Source organism: Ruditapes philippinarum, unplaced genomic scaffold, assembly GCF_026571515.1.
Source record: "Ruditapes philippinarum isolate M1 unplaced genomic scaffold, ASM2657151v2 ctg656_1_1_1_1, whole genome shotgun sequence".
NCBI lineage: Eukaryota > Metazoa > Mollusca > Bivalvia > Venerida > Veneridae > Ruditapes > Ruditapes philippinarum.
The window spans coordinates 134,912-157,304 of NW_026857385.1; the positions used below are offsets into that span (position 1 = coordinate 134,912).

At 31.5% G+C, this 22,393-nt stretch overlaps 1 protein-coding gene across 1 annotated transcript in view; it reads right to left on the minus strand.

The window, feature by feature from the left end:
* Window positions 1-22,393, minus strand: part of LOC132749560 (uncharacterized) — a 60,942-nt gene that overhangs the window by 33,105 nt on the left and 5,444 nt on the right. The window contains exons 4-8 of the mRNA XM_060739370.1: window positions 21,634-21,849; window positions 21,086-21,301; window positions 16,620-16,808; window positions 15,967-16,101; window positions 1,445-1,594 (exon numbers count right to left, since the gene is read on the minus strand). Coding sequence (XP_060595353.1) covers window positions 1,445-1,594; window positions 15,967-16,101; window positions 16,620-16,808; window positions 21,086-21,301; window positions 21,634-21,849 — 906 coding nt within the window. The remainder of the gene's footprint in view (window positions 1-1,444; window positions 1,595-15,966; window positions 16,102-16,619; window positions 16,809-21,085; window positions 21,302-21,633; window positions 21,850-22,393) is intronic.

Below are 22,393 nucleotides of genomic sequence, written 5' to 3' on the forward strand. Positions count from 1 at the left end.
AAAATAATCTCTGTTTACCACATACATTAAACAAGCAAGAGAAAATCATTTATTCATTAACGCGCTTAAAAATGAAACGCAAACATTATGCGCGTCTTTTCACTTGTTACCATAACTAGTAACAAATGTAACCATAGTTTCAAATGATTGTAAGTGTCACTGACTAATTATATGCTTGCGGCTTGGGCCCAAAGTTCATTATCATATACAGCCGCTGAACAATTTTCGACAATTTATTTACAAAATGCACAAATCCCACAAAAGCAGGTAACATAAGTAGTATACATACATGAATATATACAAATACATCATGAAAACGGCCATATTATATAAACGACTTAATGTGACGTTTTTTGTGGTTTTGTGTCAGAGTATGAGCTTAGTTACATAATGACATAAAGATCCTTTCCGTCTTATCCGAACCCATGAGAGCAAATTTCATTGACTTTGTTACAGTCTGTATATTTATTTTTACTAATTTATTTTTCTGCATTTTTGCGAACAGTTTTGACAGGTCCTAATTTAATTGTTAAAGTCACTCAACTACCTTTTTTGACATGACAGGACTAGAAATAATGTTTCTTAATGCTTGTTTCATTTGAAAAAGGTCAAGACCAACAACTTGTGTGCTAAATTTCAAAACATTTGGTTACTCCGTTTTTTTCCTGAATAATATTCTTACTAAGAAAAATTACCCAAACTTTAATATGTTGCAACGTTTTTCACTCAACGTATTTCTGATTATAGCCCTTTACTATATTTTGCATACCTTACTTTTCTAAGTGTCCCCGCTTATCTTTGTAAGATATTAAATTTTTTATGTGTTTAAGCTTTTGGACCTTAGTGGATTTTCTTCTACTATGAACATTAATAAATTAAGAGCAATTATAATAATAATTAAGAAATAAGAACGAAAGAAAGAAAAATCAAGTATATAAAAAAAAAAAAAAAACATTCTTGTTATTTCATCTTTAAAGGCCTCTTATGCTTCATATATGCTTATATTTTTATTTACTAAAGTCTTTTTTAAAGTTTCCAAACAGTAACTTATTGGCTAACTACCTGAACCCTCTTTTGATGCTGTTGATTTTATGCAATTAGAACACTAAATCTTGTAGTGATTAATTAGTTTGTATGGAAATTAAAATACTACTTTGTTTTTATTTCTCTGTTTTATAACAAATAATTTAATATTCACTTTCTTCAGGTGATAAGCATCTTACGTATTCTAAAACCATTATTTACTCGCTATAAAACACATGTTTGCCTTTTTGAAGAAAAACAAATATTCTGAAGCATAACGTGCCTTTAAACCAATAAAAACAAATCTCATATTCAATATGATCAATAGTTTTTTTGTTTATGGCTACCATGCTTAGATCACAACAATTACCTCCGAACTTAAAATAAATGAAATTTGAAGATAATAAAAACGAAATATTACCTTGCGTACACAAAGGTTTCAACCATCCATTTTCGCAACCCTTTTTACAGTGTCCGTTGACGCTTTCGCATGATTTATTCCCAAGTTTACAATGGTCACTACACTTCTTAGAACAGTCCTGACCATAATAACCATCACCGCAAACTATATCTTAAATATGATTTTATTTCTTATGATTATGTTCGCAAAAGTACATTTAGTATACGATAGTTTATAATATGAAAACTGGTTCTTTCATTAAATTAGTACTGCATCTATCATGATAATACTTGCTGCATGTTTTGCATGGAGACATTACGTAATAATTGTTATTATGCTATTAACAATATCAATTGCAAGGTTTTAAACAGTACTGAACATAACAGCCATTACCGGTTGTACAATAATTTTGACAAACATTCTTAAAGTTTACTTTTATGATAAAACACTTGAGGCAATTAATTATGCCACTGATAATGGTAATAAATGACCGTATTATTAAACTTCTCTTGAATGCAGTCTTTTCGAAGACATATTTTGTAAATGATGTAATTTAAGATTTGCCAGACATATTACTAGTACCATATTTATAAGTTACCCATTAACTTTAAGTCTGCAAGCAATAATTTGTACTTGATTAACAAAATAACATCCAAAACGGCACAATTGAAATCAACATATCATTAGGGTCCCGTTTTGGGCGTTCTTTAGAGATATTAGATATGAATATTTATGTTATTTTGAAGTTTTATGACTCACTCAGATGAGATATTTCATTGTCTTAGCTTTTGATATGATGACGTCATTGAATATATAAACTTGTTTGAATGTACATATTATGAGATTTGACAAATTACTTTTCTTGTTGGTTTCCACTAATCTATTCAAATTTTAAAGTTATGAAGTTCATCAACCAAGACTTAAAATGTTTCTGTCAACACTGTATAAATGGTTCAATTTGCATGTTTATATAAAGTTGCAATACACAAATATATTTTATTCAAAACACACTTTGATTGCATTTACTTCGAGCATTTTGGTTGCGTCAATATTATTGCATATTTTTACTTCTATAAAATAATACGCTATTTTGAACTTTTAGTAGCGATATTTAGCCTTTGTATATTGCATTTACTAATATCCGTCACATATTAATTAATTGATAATTACAATGTTAAAGGACACTTTAATAACTATAAAGGGGAATATCCGCCAAAAGTATATGTATCTTGATGTCATGTTTATATCCGAATGTTACTAGTCCATGTATGCAAATGTTTTCAACATTCTTAAAATGCCAATGAAAATACCATAGACTAAGATAGATAAAACAAACTGCGGCTGCAGAACTTAATAACCCATTCCGGTTTACAACCTTTAGTACATTCTTCGGATTTTGGATTGCAGTCATCTCCAAAACATTTTTGCCCACACTTAAAGGTGCAGTCATCATCATTTTTGCAGGCTTATACTATATCAATGACATTTTATATCGCTATATTGTTTTATTTTACACATTATTTCAAACATCTAAGATGATATAAGAAGAAACTATTTCGGGATAAAATAATTATATTTCTGAAACGCCACAAAGCTGTTGACCAATCAGATACAGATACAGTGCTGTTTCGGATAGTTCAGACACTCCAAACACAACATATCTCTCACCCAACATAATGTTTTCTAAGGAGGAAGGTTAGGAAGTTGTGGCTAGAATGCTAGATGAACTGAAGGTAGATCTTATTTATGAACTAAAATTTGAACATAAAACAGAAAAAGATCATATTGTGAATGCTAAAACGGAGATATTGAAAAATGAGTTTACAGAACTAAATCAGGAGGTATAACATCTACAAAACTTTACCACAACAACGATGACATAGAACAATATGGTCGGCGGATAATGCTGGATATTTTTAACATACCTGGAGATACAGAAAACCCTCAAGAAGATGTTGAGGATAAAATTGTGAAATTTGCCAACACTCCAATAGACATACCTCTATCCACTGGAGATATTGATAAAGAAAAAAAACATCTAAAGGAGATAAACATTTTTGTTAGAAATACGAATAACATTATGAGTTAAATATCTACTTATTATTTTAATCAAGAATTGATTTGTTATTTCATTTTCTATAGAAAAAATACAAACTCAAATCATAATATCAAAAGTAATAGGATAGGTAGATTTGATAAAGAGTTGTCAAGGAACAAACGTATAATAGTGAAATTTATCAATTCTACATGACACCAGCGTGTATAAAATAAACGTAAGTCAGCACCTGACGGAATTGTCATACCGGTATCACTAACAAAAAAAAAAGGTGAGCAACTTGCGTACGAATCCAGAAAATTGAAACCTGAAAATTAACTTCAACATACATGGGTAGCAGGAGGTAACATCTATGGGACTATGCTTATAAACAGTACTGAAAAAAGTAACAATAAAGTCCATTGAAGCCATCGAGGAAATACGAGACGGTAATGAACCAACTTACCATGCTCCAGCATATCCATAAATTAACTACTGTATTGTGCTAACTGGAGCAGTGTTTGTTTATTTACATTATGTTTACCTCAATTATAAATTGAATATTTAAATACAAGCGGTTTTCGGTCCCCACTCTATTATTGGCAACGTTGTTCTAAAAAATAAACTGTGTAAACTAACCTGTACATTTCATATCTATCCAGACTGTATTATTGTCAAACATGAATTCGATCTATTAATCCGATTTATTTAGGTACATGAATATTAAAATACTATTGTTATTTAGATGAGCACTTCACATGTATAATTTATATGCACTTTATAAATAGTTTAACTCAAAATGTTTCTAAACCGCATGTGACATAAATCGCGTGGCACGAGAATTCCGCTTTTTGTTTGTGGTCGTCTGCATATGAATAATAAGAAGGAAAAATAGGTTTTTTGCTACTTTCTGTGTGCCTGTAATTTCCTCTAAAAACATCTAAAGGAGATAAACATTTTTGTTAGAAATACGAATAACATTATGAGTTAAATATCTACTTATTATTTTAATCAAGAATTGATCTGTTATTTCATTTTCTATAGAAAAAATACAAACTCAAATCATAATATCAAAAGTAATGAGATTATATGGTAAACCGAATCACTGTTGCACACACGTAAAAATGTTGATGCTGAAGATGAATGTGAATTTTTACATTTGTTGTAATTTTTTTTATTGCTGGTGGATGTTTATATTGGTTGGAAATGTTTGATTGATTGTGAATGATCATATTTGTTGTAAATTTTTGATTGCTGGTAGATGTTTTTATTTGTTGTAAATATTTGATCGCTGGCAGATGTTTTTATTTGTTGTAAATTTTTGATTGTTGGTGGATGTTTATATTTGTTGTAAAGTAAATATTTGATTCCTGGTGGATGTTTATGTTTATTGTAAATATTTGATTGCTGGTGGATGTTTATATCTGTTGTAAATTTTTGATTGTTGGTTGATGTTTATATTTGTTGTAAAGTAAATATTTGATTGCTAGTGGATGTTTATGTTTATTGTAAATATTTGATTGCTGGTGGATGTTTATATTTGTTGTAAACTTTTGATTGCTGGTGGATGTTTATATTTGTTGTTAATGTTGGATTGATTGTGGATGTTTATATTTTTGCGAATTTTTGATTGCCGATAGAGTTTATATTTGTTATAAATGTTTGATTGCTGGTGAATGCTTATATTTGTTGTAAATATTTTATTGATGGTGAATTTGTTGCTAATGTCTGACTGATGGTGAATGTTTATTTTTACTTTGCCACGCTCTTTAACGGATCTTAATTTTCAAAATGTAACGTTATTAGTATTTTTATGGAATGATTTAAATGATATGAATTATCATAACCTTGTCTCCATTATGATCATTGTCATTTTACCCTGCACTCTTTCCAAACGTCTTTCAAAATATGTTATATTAAGTATAAATTTCTTTTTTATATTTTTGTCTGTCTTTTTTGTTAGTTTGCCGTCGCCTTCAGTCCCCTTATGCATTTATCAAATGATCATTTTTCGTCAGCCATGTTTATATTTGCTATTTATTCATATCCCCATGGGTAATGATCTAATGTCGTGGCGGGCATCCGTGGGGTCATTAAACATTCTTACACAGTTGACTCACATGAATACAAATCTAAATAAAAACTTAGCACGTATTTTTGCAAAAATATTAACATCTATTTGTTGAAGTTTGTGTAAGAAATTATTCAAATTTGTAAAAATAGCAGCAAGATCCGCTATTAACCTTCAATTCATCATAGTCTTTTTTCTATTCACAAGTATCTTTCATACTATGATAAATATAGCATTAGAAACAAATTTGATTTCATAAATGACAATTATTTAGATATGGATATTCTGTGTTTTACGGGGTCCAAACTTGACGTACATGTACAAGATAGTAATTTGAAATTAACAGGTTTTGATTTTATGTTTAGAAAGGATATATTCAGTTACTGTGGCGGAATTTAAGTTTACGTATCATCATTTCTAAGTCCTAAACGACGTTTTACTTTCGAAAAGGTACTTCCTGAATCAGATTGGATAGAGGAAAATGATTAAAAAATAATATCTACTATGTACAATTTATATACCGCCATACTACACCTTCGCTTTTTGGGACAAATTAAATATATGTTAGGAAATAGCTTCTGAACAAAAAGAAAATATAATTTTCGTAGGTGATATAAATGAAGACCAACTAAATTCTTCCAACCATAAATTCCGTGACATTCTATGACTTAATAATATGACTAATTATTATAAATCTTTATAAATTTTATAAAGATTATAAATATACTAATTATACATGCCCCAACTCGAATAACATCTAGTTCACAAACATTACTTGATCATATCGCAGTTACAAATAATATTTTCGTTTTTGATTAAGGTATATTTATAACACCAAAAGAAGTAAGTGACCATTTTGGAACATAAAATTTTCTAAAAAATCTATTTTGATTCAAATAATCTATTCAAAAGACGTGTTTGGAACTACAAAATCGCTGATTTTTCAAAATTAAATAATCTTATCCGCAATACTGATTGGTCAGATATAAAAATGGTAATATAGATCAAGCTTGTGACTTTTTTACTGGTAAATTCTTAGAACTTGCAAAAAAGTGTATTCTTTATATATATATATATGGCGTTGATAAGACCCTGGCATAAGGGTTTAATTTTCAAATTAAGACAGTACGGAATTTCCGGTGATTTAATTCTTTGGCTAGAACATTATTTAATGAATATAACTCAGAAAGTTTTTGTTGGGACTTCCTTTTCTAATTTACGTTAGCTTCATGGCGGTGTCCCACAAGTTTCGGTTCTTGGACCTCTTTTTGTTTTTAATTTACGTTAATGATATTGCCAATTCCCTTTTACGTATAACACGACTTTTTGCAGATGATAGTTCTTTGGCTGTGTCTACAAATAATATTAGTACTCAACCTCGATCTCAATATGTTACATAAATGGTCTAAACACTGCTTAGTTAATTTTAATCATTCTGAAACCGAAGTTATGTTCTTTTCGTTTTGTAATAGAGATCGCCCACACTTATACTTTGATAATGTTCAATTAATTTTTGTAGAGCACCATAAAGTCTAAGTAATTCTAAGTCAAGACGGATCATGACACGCATATTTCAAATATAGTTTCTTCGGCATCTAAAATTTTAGGTTCAATAAAAATATTAACGTTTCAAGTTCAAAGAAGTACACTCAGTAATATATATATTTCATACTTACTTCCGCGACTTGAATATGCTTCCTTTTAATGGGATAACTGTACCCAGTATTAGAAAGAAAAAATGAAAAAAATGCAATATGAAGCGGCTAGAATTGTCACCGGTATAACTAGATCAGTGTCGACAAAGAAATAGGGTGGTTATCTTTGGCAGACAGAAGAAAAATTCAAAAACTTGTTTTAGCATACAAAGAGAAACGTAATTTACTGACATTATATTTATCACAGTTAATTCCCCCTTGAGTAGCAAATGCAAATGAAAACCAGTTTAATTTAAGAAATAACATCAATTATGTTACTATGACAAGGAAAACCGAAATATATTCAAAATCAGTTATACTGTCATCAATACAGCTTTGGAATGAACTATCAATAAATAATCGAGAATCTGACTAGTTAGCAAATTTTTAAAGAAAACTGAATGAAATTTATAAATCTATTGATCTGTCTTATTTTATTAACGGTTAGCGTTCGACAACAGTATACCACACACGTCTTAGGAATAAATGCAGTAATTTATACTCGGACTTATATAACAATCATATTATACCAAAAGGGAATAATATGTGTTAAAATCAGTTCTGTTTTATTTCCATTTGAACAAGATGTATATATTTGTCATCTATATTTATTACCCCTCACTTTTTTCGCAATGCTAATTTCCCATAGTATAGATAAATACAGAATCCCTAAAGAAAGCCCAACACGCTAAAATTGAAAATGTTGCGTCTGGGAGTTATTTGTACTGTTATTTCAAGTGTACCACGTGACTAAGAATGTTGTACTGTAACATAGGTAACAGTATTTTTAACAGTATAAAATCTGGTCACGTGGTCTATTTTCTAAATAAAATGAAATAAAATGGCCGCCATTTTTTTCTCGATTCATTCTTATTTTCGTCGTTAAACCCCGATAGGACATCAATTTCTTCTCTGGAGTATCTATGACATCCATAAAATTTAGTAGTTCGCACCCTAGTGTGCTTTTCGTGTATAAAATAACTTTTTGTTGAATAGTCAAAAAGTGAACATCCGTTTTCAACGAAAGTACTTGCAATGTAAATAATTAATTGTCAAACTGGAACATGCAGACGATTTAAGCATGCAACAAAGGATTATTTAACCATTTTAATCAATGAAACGTTACAGAAATGGTGGACAGACATAGGATATCATCGTTATTTTGTCAAAAACCATGCTAAGAATATTCTGGAAACAGAAGGATCAGATTTCACAGATCATAACCGTGTAAATGGGTTAGTGTTTTGTTTTCTAGATAAACCTAGCTTATTGTATGTTTATGATTTGTAGATATCATCTCTTGCATAAAGAATAAAAGAAAATGAAAACTTCTCAAGCAGGCCTTAAGTACACTTAAAACTTGAAAGGTAAGGACAGTTTAGTTATCATTGTTACTCTTGGTTTACTTTTTGTAACAGTAAGATTTAGTTGGAAATTTCAGATCATCGCAGTATTTTTGTTCGGGGTAATAAAATAAATAACACATGGGTTCGTGAGTAACAGTAAAAATATCATCCCAAGGAAAATACTGTTACGCCGAAGGGATGATATTTTTACTGTTACCCACAAACCCACGTGTTATTTATATAATACCACCAACTGACTCAAAAGTAACTAGTTGTATAGATTTTAATTTTTTCGATCAATTAGGAACTGATATTCTTAAGTACTCTTCACTGGGAAAAGTGTTTATTTCTGGTGACTTCAATATTCGTACTTCCAATTAAGATGATTTCATTGTATCGAAATATGCCCTATATTTTCATCATGGCACGTGCAAATCAAGACCACGTGGTCGATTGCTACGGACAACGTCTGCTTAACACATGTTAATCGACTGGTTTTCTCATAGCGAACGGCCGCCTAAGTGAGGACCACAACAAGGGTGATATAACGTTTTGCTCCATTAATGATAGTAGCACCGTTGACTATTTATTGTTACAATATATTGACTTTGAATATGTAAAACATTTTGCCATTCAAGCCTTTTACGAACACTCTGATCATGCACCAGTTTTTTCAGCATTTTCACAAAAGATCATTCAAATATAGAAAGTACGGCTGAAAAAATACGTCGCGAACTAAGGCTAGTTTTAGATGAAAATGCAGTATCCTAATTTAGGACTTGTCTTAATAATAGTCATGATTTGCTTCAACGATTAAACAACGAAATTATTTCGCGCGTTCATCCGATTGATCACATGAATTGTTATCTACAATGCATATAATGTATTCGGTAAACCCGACTGTGTGAAAGAAAGATATTCTCGGTATCGTTTGACAAAAAATGCTTTAATGCGCAAAAATCATTAAAAAAACGCGCATTGCATTAATTAGACAAAAAATGAAGAAAATAGGCTCGCTTTCATCCATTCGCGTCAATATTATAACAAAATAAACTAGAACTGTGTCCAAAGGACAATGATGCCCCCACTTTGCAGATGTGCTCGTAAACAAGAGCATGCATATCTGTATGGTAAGATTTTTATGTGGAACTTTTTAATCTGCAGTTGCAAAGGAATTTAGAAGTCCTGTATGGTATATAGTGAAAGGCCATAATTCTGTTAAATGTGGTCGCAGCAAAAAATCCTTCATTTACTTCTATCTACACATTAAGGTCGTTCATCACTGTAAGTTTAAGCAAAATCTGCTATCCGGTTTAAGAGGAATTGCGTTCACAAAATTTATATATGGTAATATATAGTGAAAAAAGGGCCATAATTCATTTAAATTTGGTCGCAGCAAAAATTCCTTCCTTGACTACCATCTACACATTAAGGTTGTTCATCCCTGGAAGTTTAAGCAAAATCTGCCATCCGGTTTAAGAGGAGTTGCGTTCACAGGTTTCGGGACGTACGGACAGACGTACAGACGGACGGACGTTTTTAACTTTTTACCAGAGCTACATTATGGGGTTTTCTTTTGTTATTTCTTTTGTTCTTTTTAACCCCACAATGCAGAAAATAACCCAACAAGAGAAACGGAATGAATGACATCAAAGATATCTATTGTTATGAGAACAATAGACCAAACCCCATAATGTATCTCTGGTTTGTACGGACAGACGTACGTACGGACGGACAAGTGCAACGCTACTTTCTGGGGGCATAAAAAGGCTGCAACAAGAAAATTGAAAATAAACGAAGGTAAACGAATCTCAGAACTAGCAAATAAACAGCCGCGGCGATTCTAGAAAAAACGTTAAAAAGTTATAAACGCAAACAAGAATTAATATAAAATTTAATGGTCGAGCAATTGTTCGAGAATTTTAAAGAATTATTTGGTGAAAACGCGTCCATAGAGTCAGAAGAGCCAAATCTTGATCAATATGTACTTTCAGACGACCGTCATGTAAACGGAGCTTCATTCCGCTGTATTTATACAAAATAACAATAAATCCGCTGGTATCGATAGTCTTACGGCTGAAATATTTAAAGCAGCATACGATATTCTGTCGTGTCTTTTATTTAATCTTTAAAATAGATTGTTTAAATACAGCAAATATCCGAAATCGCCGGGTAAAGGCATTATAACAACAATATTTAAAAAGGGCGATATAAACAACACAAATAATTACCGCAGTGTTATGCTTATAAACGTAATATTCAAAATCTACTCCCAATTTTATTAAATAGATTAACGAAATGGACAGAAAAAAAGATATATAGATTTTATGGAAAAAACTAGTAATGGTAAATGTGAGTTGTAAATTTATTAAGGCTATTAAGTAAATGTATAAGACTGTTATATCGTTGTTTAATTTAATGGCAAATTTGCGGAATTTTTCGACTCGAACCTGGGCTTGAAGCAAGGAGACTCCAGCTTTTCCTGCTGTTCATGCTAGCTATTCGCGAATGACATTATCGATATCATTAATACAAATTTAGATGGTTTATTTACTGTAAACGAGTTCAAACTATTTTCAATCCTTTTTTGCCGACGACCAGGTTCTGTTTGTAAAGTCGCCGACATCATTACAATCTATGCTTAAAGATGTTGAAAATTATTGAACAAGGTGGAAACTGAAAATCAATACATCAAAAACTAAGGCAATGGGTTTTGAGAAAGGACGTCATCATACACAGTATGATTTTAATGCCACCGCAGCATCTGCGATGCGGTGGCATATAGCGATTCACCTGTGTGTATGTATGTTTGCGTGTGTTATATAGATTATATAGTGAAAAACCACTAGTCCAATTTCAACCAAACTTGGCAGGATTGTTCCTTGGGTGAAGGGCTTCCAAAGTTGTTCAAAGAATTTCATTCCATGCAGAAATCTGGTTGCCATGGCAACCGAAATGAATAATAAGAATAAATTTAAAAAATCTTCTTGTAAAGACCCAAAAGGCCTAGAGCTTAGATATTTTGCATAAGGCATTGTCTGGTAGACCTCTAACAAGATTGTTCAAATTATAGCCCTGGGGTCAAAATGCGCCCCGCCCCGGGGGTCATTGATTTTCACTATGTACATATATTAAAAACTTAAAACACCTTCTTGTAAAGACCCAAAAGGCTAAGAGCTTAGATATTATCTTACCCAGATTGTTCAAATTATAGCCCTGGGGTCAAAATCGGCCAGCCCCAGGGGTCATTGATATTTTGCATGAAACATTGTGTTGTAAAACTCTAGCAAGATTGTTCAAATTATAGCCCTGGGGTCAAAATTGTCCCCGCCCTGGGGGTCATTGATTTCAATATATACATATAGTAAAAAATAAAAAATCTTATTGTCTGAAGGTACAAGGCTTAGAGCTTTAATATTTGTTAAATAATATCATCTAAAGGTACTCTACCAAAGTTATTCAAATTTTGCCTCTTGTGTCAAAATTAGCCCCGCCCCTGTGAGCCATAGGTTTATCCTATATGTATATAGTTAAAACTTAAAAAATCATCTTCTCTAAATTTACAAAGGATAAAGTTAAGATATTTTGCATGAAACATTGTGTAGTGAACCTCTAGCAAGATTGTTCAAATTATAGCCCTGGGGTCAAAATTGGTTCCGCCCCGGGGGTCATTGATTTTCATTATGTACAAATAGTGAAAAAAAGATTATCTGAAGGTTCAAGGCATAGAGCTTTGATGTTTGATATATAATATCATCTATAGGTCCTCTACCAAAGTTGTTCAAATGTCAAAAATTGGCACTGCCCAGGGGCAGTGATTCTCATTATGTACACTTAGTAAAAACAGAAAATAAAACAAATGTTTTCTGAATGGGAAAAAGCTAAAGCTTAGATATTTGACTTGAAATATTGTTTGGTGGACCTGTATCAAGATTGTTATTAAACCCTTGGGTCAAAATTATGCCTTGCCCAAGGGGACAGTGACCTACTTTCTTGTCCTTTGATGTACAGCAATGACATTTTGACCATGTGCACAGTTTTAGTTGTAAAATTGAACTTTGACCTAGATTTTGATGATGTGACCTAATTTCTTGTCCTTTGATGTACAGCTATAAAATATGAACCATGCGGTGGTATAGTATTTTCTCAAATGCAATCTTGTTTTCATCTATAATACAAAAATTGCGGTTGTTGAAACATTCAAATATTTGGGTTTAACCCTTTTTAAAAACGAAAATTGGTTCAGAAGTCATAAGAAAATAGCTTAACATGCATCGTATGCACTACATTGCCTGTTCTCAATTTTTACTGAGATAGAGTTACCTATTTCTCAAAAGTGTAAGCTGTTTAATTCGCTTGTCGGATCTATTTTTAATTTTTGTGCAGATATTTTGGGAAACCATGACTCTACAGCTGTTGAAGCAATTCATACGCAATTTCTGCGTAGGGTTTTAGGGGTGAAAAAATCAACAAATTTATGAGCAATTTTTTGGGAATTAAGACGTTACCCATAATCTATATATCGCAAAATAACTATGATTAAATATTGAGTTAAAATAGTTAAACAAGAAGAGCCGTCTTTAGTGAAGAAAACTTATTTACTACTTAAAGCAGGTGCTAATTCCAATATAACGTATGGAGGAAATAACTGGGCGTTTCAAATAAAAAATGTTCATATCAGAATTTGGATTTCTATATGTTTAATGAAAATGATATTCCCTTTTCTGTTATTAAACAAAGAATCGCAGATAACTATTTACAAAAATGGTATGCAAACATTAATAATTCCAGTCGACTCCAGACATATTGCATTTTAAACATAACTTTGACCGTGAAAAATATCTTTCGGTGATTTCTGATTATAAATTAAGAAATACATTATCCATACTTCGCATGTCCTTTCATAATCTATATATCGAAACCAGTAGATACTATAATATCCCAAGGGGACAAAGACTTTGTTAATCATGTTATATGTCAAAGGTCGAAAATGAATATCATTTTATGATGGTATGTCCACAATTCAGAGATTTTGGAAATAAATATTTTAAACGCTATAACTGCCAGTGGCCGTTTTTAAATAAATTTAGGGCTCTCATGTCAACAAACTCCACAAAAGATTGATTGAATTTAGCTATTTTGTTTACGTTTCAAATAAAAGAAGAATTGTGTGATTTTGTTTTATTAGAATCACGCAAATATTGTTTATATTTCAAAAGGGTTTTAGATGTGTAATGATACATTTACATGTGTTTTCATCATTCTATAATCATGATACTTTTTTTCCGAATACTATTTCATTAAACAATCTCTTCTGATAACTGTATAATTCATAATGTAAACAATGGATTTTGTTGTTTGCTTTTTTTCCTTCTATATTTTTTGTTCACACTGTACAGTAGAACTTGTATGGGTTATAAACATTGTTTGCTGTATAAAAAGTTTCGTATTAGTATTATACAAAACCAAGCTTGTGAATGCGGTGCTTTAATAGAGGACGCTGAACACGTTTCATTTCAATGCCAACAAATATAATCATCAGAAGATAAAACTTTTTAGGAATTCATGAGAATGTTACCCTCTCAGTACGCAAAAGTTACTTGTTGGTATAAATACTTGAAATAATTCTTAAAACATGCTTTTATTTCATCATGTTCATCATTTTATTAAAGAAACGAAAAGGTTTAGATAGTTTAACAACATCTGATTTCCTTTATTCTTTGTTTTTATGATTCTATACAAATTGTTAGACTATTGTCAACTGTCAAAATTCATAGTAAAAATGCTGTAGAGAGTAGGCGGCGTGGTTTTTCAAATATCAAAAAATGTATTAGTTTACTTATTTTTTTCTGTTTATTTTTTTCTTAGATTTCAATTCAATTTAATCATACTTACATTTGTCTTTTTCACATCTATTTTTAAATAACATTGCAGTCAGTATTTCAGGGGAGTTTGTCTGTGTTCTCCTTTTTGTAAGCAGTGCCTAATTTGCATCTTAATCACTATTGATCCCTTTTAATTCATTTACCAGCTTCATTTAAAATAAAAATATTTGTTTCTACATATTATCATATTTTAGGGGGCAGGGGACATATTCGAATGATGGCCCCGGTCAAATTTTTTAGTAACTCAGACATGGTGTTTTGAAGGTACTGATAACTTCTGATATTTCTCTGTCATTGTAATTCTTTCTTGTTTGTGTGTAGGAAATGAGAAGTATGTTTGGTTTTTTACGCGAAACTAAGCATTTTGGTAGCTTTGTATGTATTTCTGACTCTCCGAATGGAGGTGAAAAAGTTAAAAATCAAGCTTTGACAGTTGCCGCCAAACAAGTAAGAAATTTCAGATAAATTTTGTGGAAAATCTAAACGTATGACAGACACTATATTCGTCATTTCTGAAAATGCCATAGCTTGCACTGCGTGTTACTGATATTTTTAAAGGAATCGGGCGGATTCTGGAATATGCTGCACCTTCATAAAGATTGCCCATATTGGTATATTTTAGGTGTGATTTTGGCTGGGTGGGGTAAACATAAATAGCTGTCAGTCATTTTTTGAAGGAGCAATGCATGGAAACTATTATTTTCTTCAATGTATGTCATATATCATTGAATAATGCTGTGCAACAGGTTATCTGCCTGTGAAACAGATTTTGAAATATTTGGAATTGTGTTTCTGGTCACACTGAAATATAAATTTTTTCATTTTTAGGTCCCCTGCCCCCTTTAATGCAAAGCGACATCACGCTTTTCGCGCGATTAAAGCGAGTTTCGTTATGACGTTGCTTCCGGTAATTTCATTATGTAATGCACTGATAAAGTCTTCTAGCCGGAACGTTTGCATTCAATAATTATTTGTGAGGCCTGTTTGTTTATTTGTGCATTCTCAATTTAATCGGACAAACATCAACAGTTATTACATTGTACATGATAATATCCAGATTGTTCTCATTATTTAGGGGGCTTGCCCGGCTATAGACTACACGCGTATATTTAAAAGAAAATCAAATAAAATACAATTAAAAATATATAGAATTCTATACCTATCAATGAAATTTTCAGTGTCAGATAGTTTAAAATAATCGTTCATTTTTATTTTACATTTTCCGTTTTAAAATTGTCATTCGGTACTTTATACACTGCTTCCATTTATTCTGGTTCCCCCTTTTTATTATGATTCCTTTATAAGTGCGCAGGATACCAGTCTACGCCTCCGTTTTCAATCAGAGTACATCGGCTTTTATCGTTATCTTGTAATTCGAAAAGTTGCGATGTGTCTTATTCGGTACTTCGGACGAAAAGTTTCAAAACCATCACTTAGCAGGTACTCGCGTTACCGTTAAGCTTGGTCTGCGAGCTCGCTATTTTTATTATAATTTATTTTAGTTTTACTAACTTGTATTACATTGATCATCTTTGTCCTTTTTGTTGCAGCTGATTGAACAATTTCCAGAAATTTTCTCCCAGATAGTTGCGTGCTTACAATGACATTCTTTCTCGCAATTATACCCACACCTATTGTCTGGACAATCTGGCAAACAAATGATGCAGAATGAAATATTTTGAGTTAATCTCACTCTTGTTTTGTCAAATGCGTTTTATTAAAACTGTACAACGTTTTCACTCCATCTCAATTAAATAGCTCATCTGACTTTAAATAACCCACTACACCGCTGTTTGTGTAATCATATCAGTTACATTCAGTTAATTGGAGAACTATCAAGCTGGCTTGCAGAAAATTGGATATTCTACTAAGGAACCAATTTGAGTCAAAAATTTATTTGAAGTGACATCTGAACCAGAAAAACTATAATGTCACAATATAATCTTACAGTGCCAGCCTGACAAAAACGCAAACAAAACAATAAGATGAAAGCAACAAAACAACCAAATCTTCCGTTATATGAAAAAAACATATGTATAAAAAACATGAAAACAGAGGTACTGAAAAGCATTCATTACTTATATTTCTTAAAGCTTTGCATTGTAGGTATTTCATGTGGAATTATACATGTCAAAGCTGAAATATCACATTTCAAAAGACATTACCTCCAAAAACAGAAACTTCACAGACTGCTAATTTACCTTCCCCGTTTATTGATATCGTTACAAACTTGCCAATCAAATTTAATGCAACAGTTTGTGTATCAAGTGAAAGTTCGTTTGTGTTGTATGAAATAGGGTCATAAGTATCATTTGTTATGTCCACAGTATATGGTAAGTTTTTATGATACGTATCTGAAAATAATTCAATAATATGCATGTTAAGAACATTTGCAATAAGCATTTATGATTTATTGTTGTATTTATTTCCTTCAAGACAAATACTTAAATTTTCTTTACGTAAGCTGCATTTAAAGCGGCACGTTACCAGATTCATGCTAATTTTCATGAAAATTTTGAAAATGTGTTTAAAAGTATTATTCAGTAAAATAACCAAAAGGAAGCAATTTACACACTATCAATGTCACTTACAATCCACGTAAATTACTAAAAAGAGGACAAAATATGCAAAAATAGCCCTTACTGCGTTAGTAACGCAGTAGAAATTTAGTTTTTACTACTGACAAATCGGTCATTAATCGCACATAACATGTAGATTATTACTAGATCTTTGAATCTTTACACTTTTCCTAAAATCTTAATACATTTGTCTCAAGTTTGATTTTATTGAAATATTTTCGCTCATCTGGAGGCGTGCAGCTTTAAGGGTATTCTATCACAAAACAAGAGAGCAATGATGGTCTTAATATCGCTCACGTGAATAAAGATGTTCTCTATGACAAGGAAAGAGTAATATTGTTAGCAGATACAAAATCTAAATCATGAACTGATAACACAAAGTTCATATTTGTATATCTGAAAATGTGCATATGTAAACACTTTAAATAATGGTTACTATTGCTAAGGGAAAAACAATAGTACTATATGTTGTTCATGTTGCCATACAAACTAAACGGTTTCCTTGGAAGTCGTTTCTATGAAATTCAATGGTAAATGCACTGGTTGCTTTAAATGGCTGCTATGAAGTCATTGACTGATATGGAAAATAAGCTTTAGCTCTGGTAGATTAAGAGAAGATTTTTTAACGTTTTTATTATATACATGTACATTTACATATAAGGAAAGTCTAGGTAAGCATACAGATAACGTTAAATTTATATGTTAAACTAAGCCGCAATTGGTTACTCTGTAGATCTCTCTGTTTTGGCCTGAAAATCGAAAAAGTTGTTTTTGGTTATGAGTACAATCGCCGAACAGGTACTAAAATGCGTTGTTTTCAGTTAAAAAAAACGCATTTTTGAGCAGAATTAGCAATGACATCTTGTGTACAATTTCAAGTTTGTCTGTCATGAACAATTTCCATCCTTTGTAAAGTTGCAGAACGAAGTTTTGCATCTTTTAAAAAACGAGTACAATACCAAGTTTAATGAATACAATGGCCGAACAATTGTATTGCCTGTCCTATTTTGTCATTTTTTTCATTAAATTATGCTTGTTTCTAGCTTCCTGTCTTTGAAATCATACAAATTTAATATTTGAAAGTGAAAAGTAGAAAGGAGTATTAAAGATCCTGTATGTTGTGATCAAAGTGATAACCTTTTTTTTAATGCCTTTATTTAAGGTCTCCGCCGGAAAGCCCATTTGGGCGACCGTACACTCAAGTCGGGCCATCCTAGAGCGTCTGCCGAGATTTTTTCGTCGATTTTTTCCCCAGCTTTATTGGTGGAGGAAGACCCCAGGTGACCCTCCGGGCATTATTTCAGTCACGAGCGGGCACAGGGGTAGAATCACCGACTTTCCGTAAGCCAGATTGATGGCTTCCTCACATGAAAGATTTCGACCTGAGTGAGGATCGAACCTACAGCGGTGAGGGACCTGTGCTCTCAAGTCAGCGACTTTAATCACTCGGCCACAGAGGACCCAGTGGTAAACTACACTAAGTGAAATTACATTTATGTACATAATTATGCAAATAAAACAATTTTCAAACATCGAAGAATATGTAAAATATGTACTGCAAATATTTGTGCATATTATATGTAATCATTAAAATAAATGCATTCATTTTTATTGTAAAATTTGACTTAAACGTTAAGAAAAATTATTTTTTATTACTTCCCTTTATTTACATGAAATGTTAAATTCGGTAATATCTTTATAAATAATGCTTTTTAGAACCTACAATATTGATAAATCTTAATTTGAGCATCATATTTATAATTTAAAAACATATAGAATTGTGTAACAGAATCTTTAAATTAAATGAATTTAGTTTGCTTCTATACATTCTCATTTGTAATAATATTCTGCTTTGATAATACGTGTACATGAGCTTAATGGTATTTACAATACAAAAAAATACAAACATGTACATTATATAGAATTTATTTCACCAGCAAAATATTTGTTTCAATTACAGACATAAAATGTCATACCATTTTGACAATTATTTAGGAAATAAAGTCAGTTGTTATTGTTGTTTTTTTTTGTATTTCAGTCGCAGAAAAAGGTGTTCATTTAAATGAAAAGCATGTTAACCTATATCTATGGAATATATATGCATGTACTGTATATTTTGAATTTTAATGTTGTGCTTATATTATCGTTAAATACTTTATCACACCATATTAAGTAATTCAATATCTTTACAGTAATCGGAAATTCTGATGTGTTTATTTGATCGCATTATGGCAAATCGTATAGAAGACGATCAGCTTCATGTCGTCACGAGCAGGTACACAAGGGGAAGGTACCCCGTACATGCTGTGGGACATGGTTTCTAAGTTTCGGAAAATTGCAAAGACATCGGTTTGTAAATTGCATATTATACATGACGTACATAGCTGTCTGATATTTCTACATACGGCTTGAGTGTCTAAGATAGAAAGAACACAAAGAAATGGTTACATGTAAATAATAATACGATTTGCCATAATGCCGGCAAATAAACTTATAAGAAATTTCCAATTCCTGAAAACATATTGAACTATTTAATACGGTGTGATAAAGTATTTAATGATAATATAAGCACAATATTAAAATCTGAAATACCGGTTTACATTACATGTATATATTCCATAGGTATACGCAAACATGCTTTTTATTTAAAGGAACCACCTTTTCTGCGTCTGAAATAATTGTATGATTTTAAAGACAGGAAGCGAGAAACAAGCATAATTTAATGAAGAAAATGACGAAATAGGACAGGCAAAATAATTCGGCCATTGTATTCATTAAATTTGGTTCGACCATTGTAATCATTTTGAAAAAGATGCACAACTTCGTTATGCAATTTTACAAAGGATGGAAATTGTTCATGACGGGCAAACATGCAATTGTGCACAATATCTCATTGCTAATTTTGCTCAAAATACGTTTCTTTTACTGAAAACAACGCATTTTAGTACATGTACGGCCATTGTACTCATCATCCAAAACAACTTAGGCCTAAATAGAGAAAGCTACAAAGTAACCAATTACAGAACAGTACGTGGTTTTTATACAGGGGTTCCGTGCGGTTTAGTTTTACATATCAATTTAACGTTAATATGCTTACCTCAATTTCACTGCTTTTACCGAGCGTTTAAGCCGCCATTTTATGAGCCCATTGTATGTTTTGGTCACGTGATCAGCCGCAGTGAAATTTTCTCGACGCCTTTTAGAAAATCTTTCATGCCAAATAACTAAGCTTTAGCTCTTACATGACCATTTATTTGTTTGTTTTTCCTATAAACATACGAAAAGGAAAATCAATGACCCCCTGGGATGGGGTCAGTTTTAACCCCAGGGATTTTTATTTGAACAAACATGGTAGACACTCACTTGAAAATATTATAGGCTAAATATCTAAGCTCTAGCTCTTTTAATGTTTTTTTTTTAAGTTTTTGTTTTTTAGTTTTTCTGTAATGAAAATCAATGAACACCATTGGGCGGGGCCAATTTTGACCCAGGGATTTTATTTGAATAAAGTTGGTAGATATCCACTATAAGATGTTTCATGCTAAATATCTCAACTGTTCGTGTTCGGCTTTTTTAGAAGCAGACTTTTTCATGATTTTACTTTATACATATTATGAAAATCAATCACAACAAATACCTGGTAGACACCAGCTAGAAGATATGTTTCATGCTAAATATCTCAGCTCTAGCTCTTTCGCTTTTTCAAAAGAAGAAGGTTTTTCCGTTGCCATGGCAACCAGAATTCTGAATGGAATTAAATTCTTTAAACAATTTTTAAAGGTTACCACGGGAGGAAGGAAGACAGAAGGACGGACGCCTGGCGAATTGTGTTGCTAATAGCTCACCTTGTCACTTTGTGACAGGTCACATTAGAAAATATAACCACATGAAGAGACCAGTAAAAGACATGCTTACATAAAATTGCCCACACAAGTTAACATTAACGGAGGACTAAACATGCAATATATGTTTGATCTAATATTCAATATTTAATTTAAAACAGTTTATAGTTTGAACTATATTTCTATTTCTATAATTTCCGTGTTTAATACCTATAAAAGATATTATCTGAACGCTCCATATTTTCATTTGATGACCAATATCCACTTTCCACCAAGGATTTTCTTCTGTTGCTGTATAACTACAATGCCAATAACTAGATTCTCGTGTCAGTCCGTTGACAGACGCTTCAGCATTGCAGAATGTAAGACCACAACTTGGTGTCCTTGATACCTGTGAAACTGTCCGCTTAAATGCTAAATTTCTACCTGATAAACATAATGAAAAATGGCATATATAATCTTAATATCTTTCGATAAATAGTTTTTTTTTAAAAATGCGGTTATGTAAATTCTTATATTCTGTTGTAAAGCATCTATTCTTTATATCGCACAATTGTGTTTGTAGGAAGTCACTTATAAAATATACTTATAAACCTTTGATGTGATTTTTTTCCATTAACGACATGAAAACATTTTTGAGATTCATTAGTAAGCTAAATGTACTAAGTGTGTTTCATTGATATGATAAATTGAATCTGAATTGGTAAATGACACAAGAATATATTATCAAGAACATATATGTTAACTAATGTATATACCTCCGTTTATTTTCACATCACAAAGTACTAATTCGTTTTGCAATTCTGCAAACTCAATTTTTACATAATTTCCAATGACAGGCTTATCACATAAAACTGTAAACATTGTTGATTTTGGAATATCAACACCTTGTCTGAAACACGTTTGTTTAAAAGTTTCATCGCTTCCTGATGATGGAATATATTCAACAAAAACTTCAAATTGCTTGAAATAAGCTGAAAATATAAATAAACAGTTCTTTTCATGTTTGCAAAAAAATAACAGACTTGCTTATGGTAATGTTTTGAAGATAAAATTGTTATTGAAAATAAAACAAAACAATGAAATGGACCATTTTACGCAACGATTTTTCTTTAGTTAGGGATGATGCATAGGCAAAAACAACAACAACAACAACAACAACAAAAACAACAACAAAAGACCACATTTAATAAATTCTCAACAACTTCAAAAACAATTTGATGAATTATAAAAGGTTAACCATAAGTTCAGAATTGTTTAATTTGATAAAGAACCGGTAAAAGTGTATTAAATGCAGTAATATATTACACAATTGGTATTGTTGTTCACTCCCTTTGATAATATGGATTGTAAGGCGGCAGGTGTCAAACATATTGACACGTGACCGTTTGATTTTAATCTAGTTTACGATTATAATTAAACCGGGACGTAAATTACGTACAATTATGATAATCGTTACTTAAGGAACTTTTGCACATACCAGTCTTATCATTGTTTATTAATTTAATAAAGTGACAA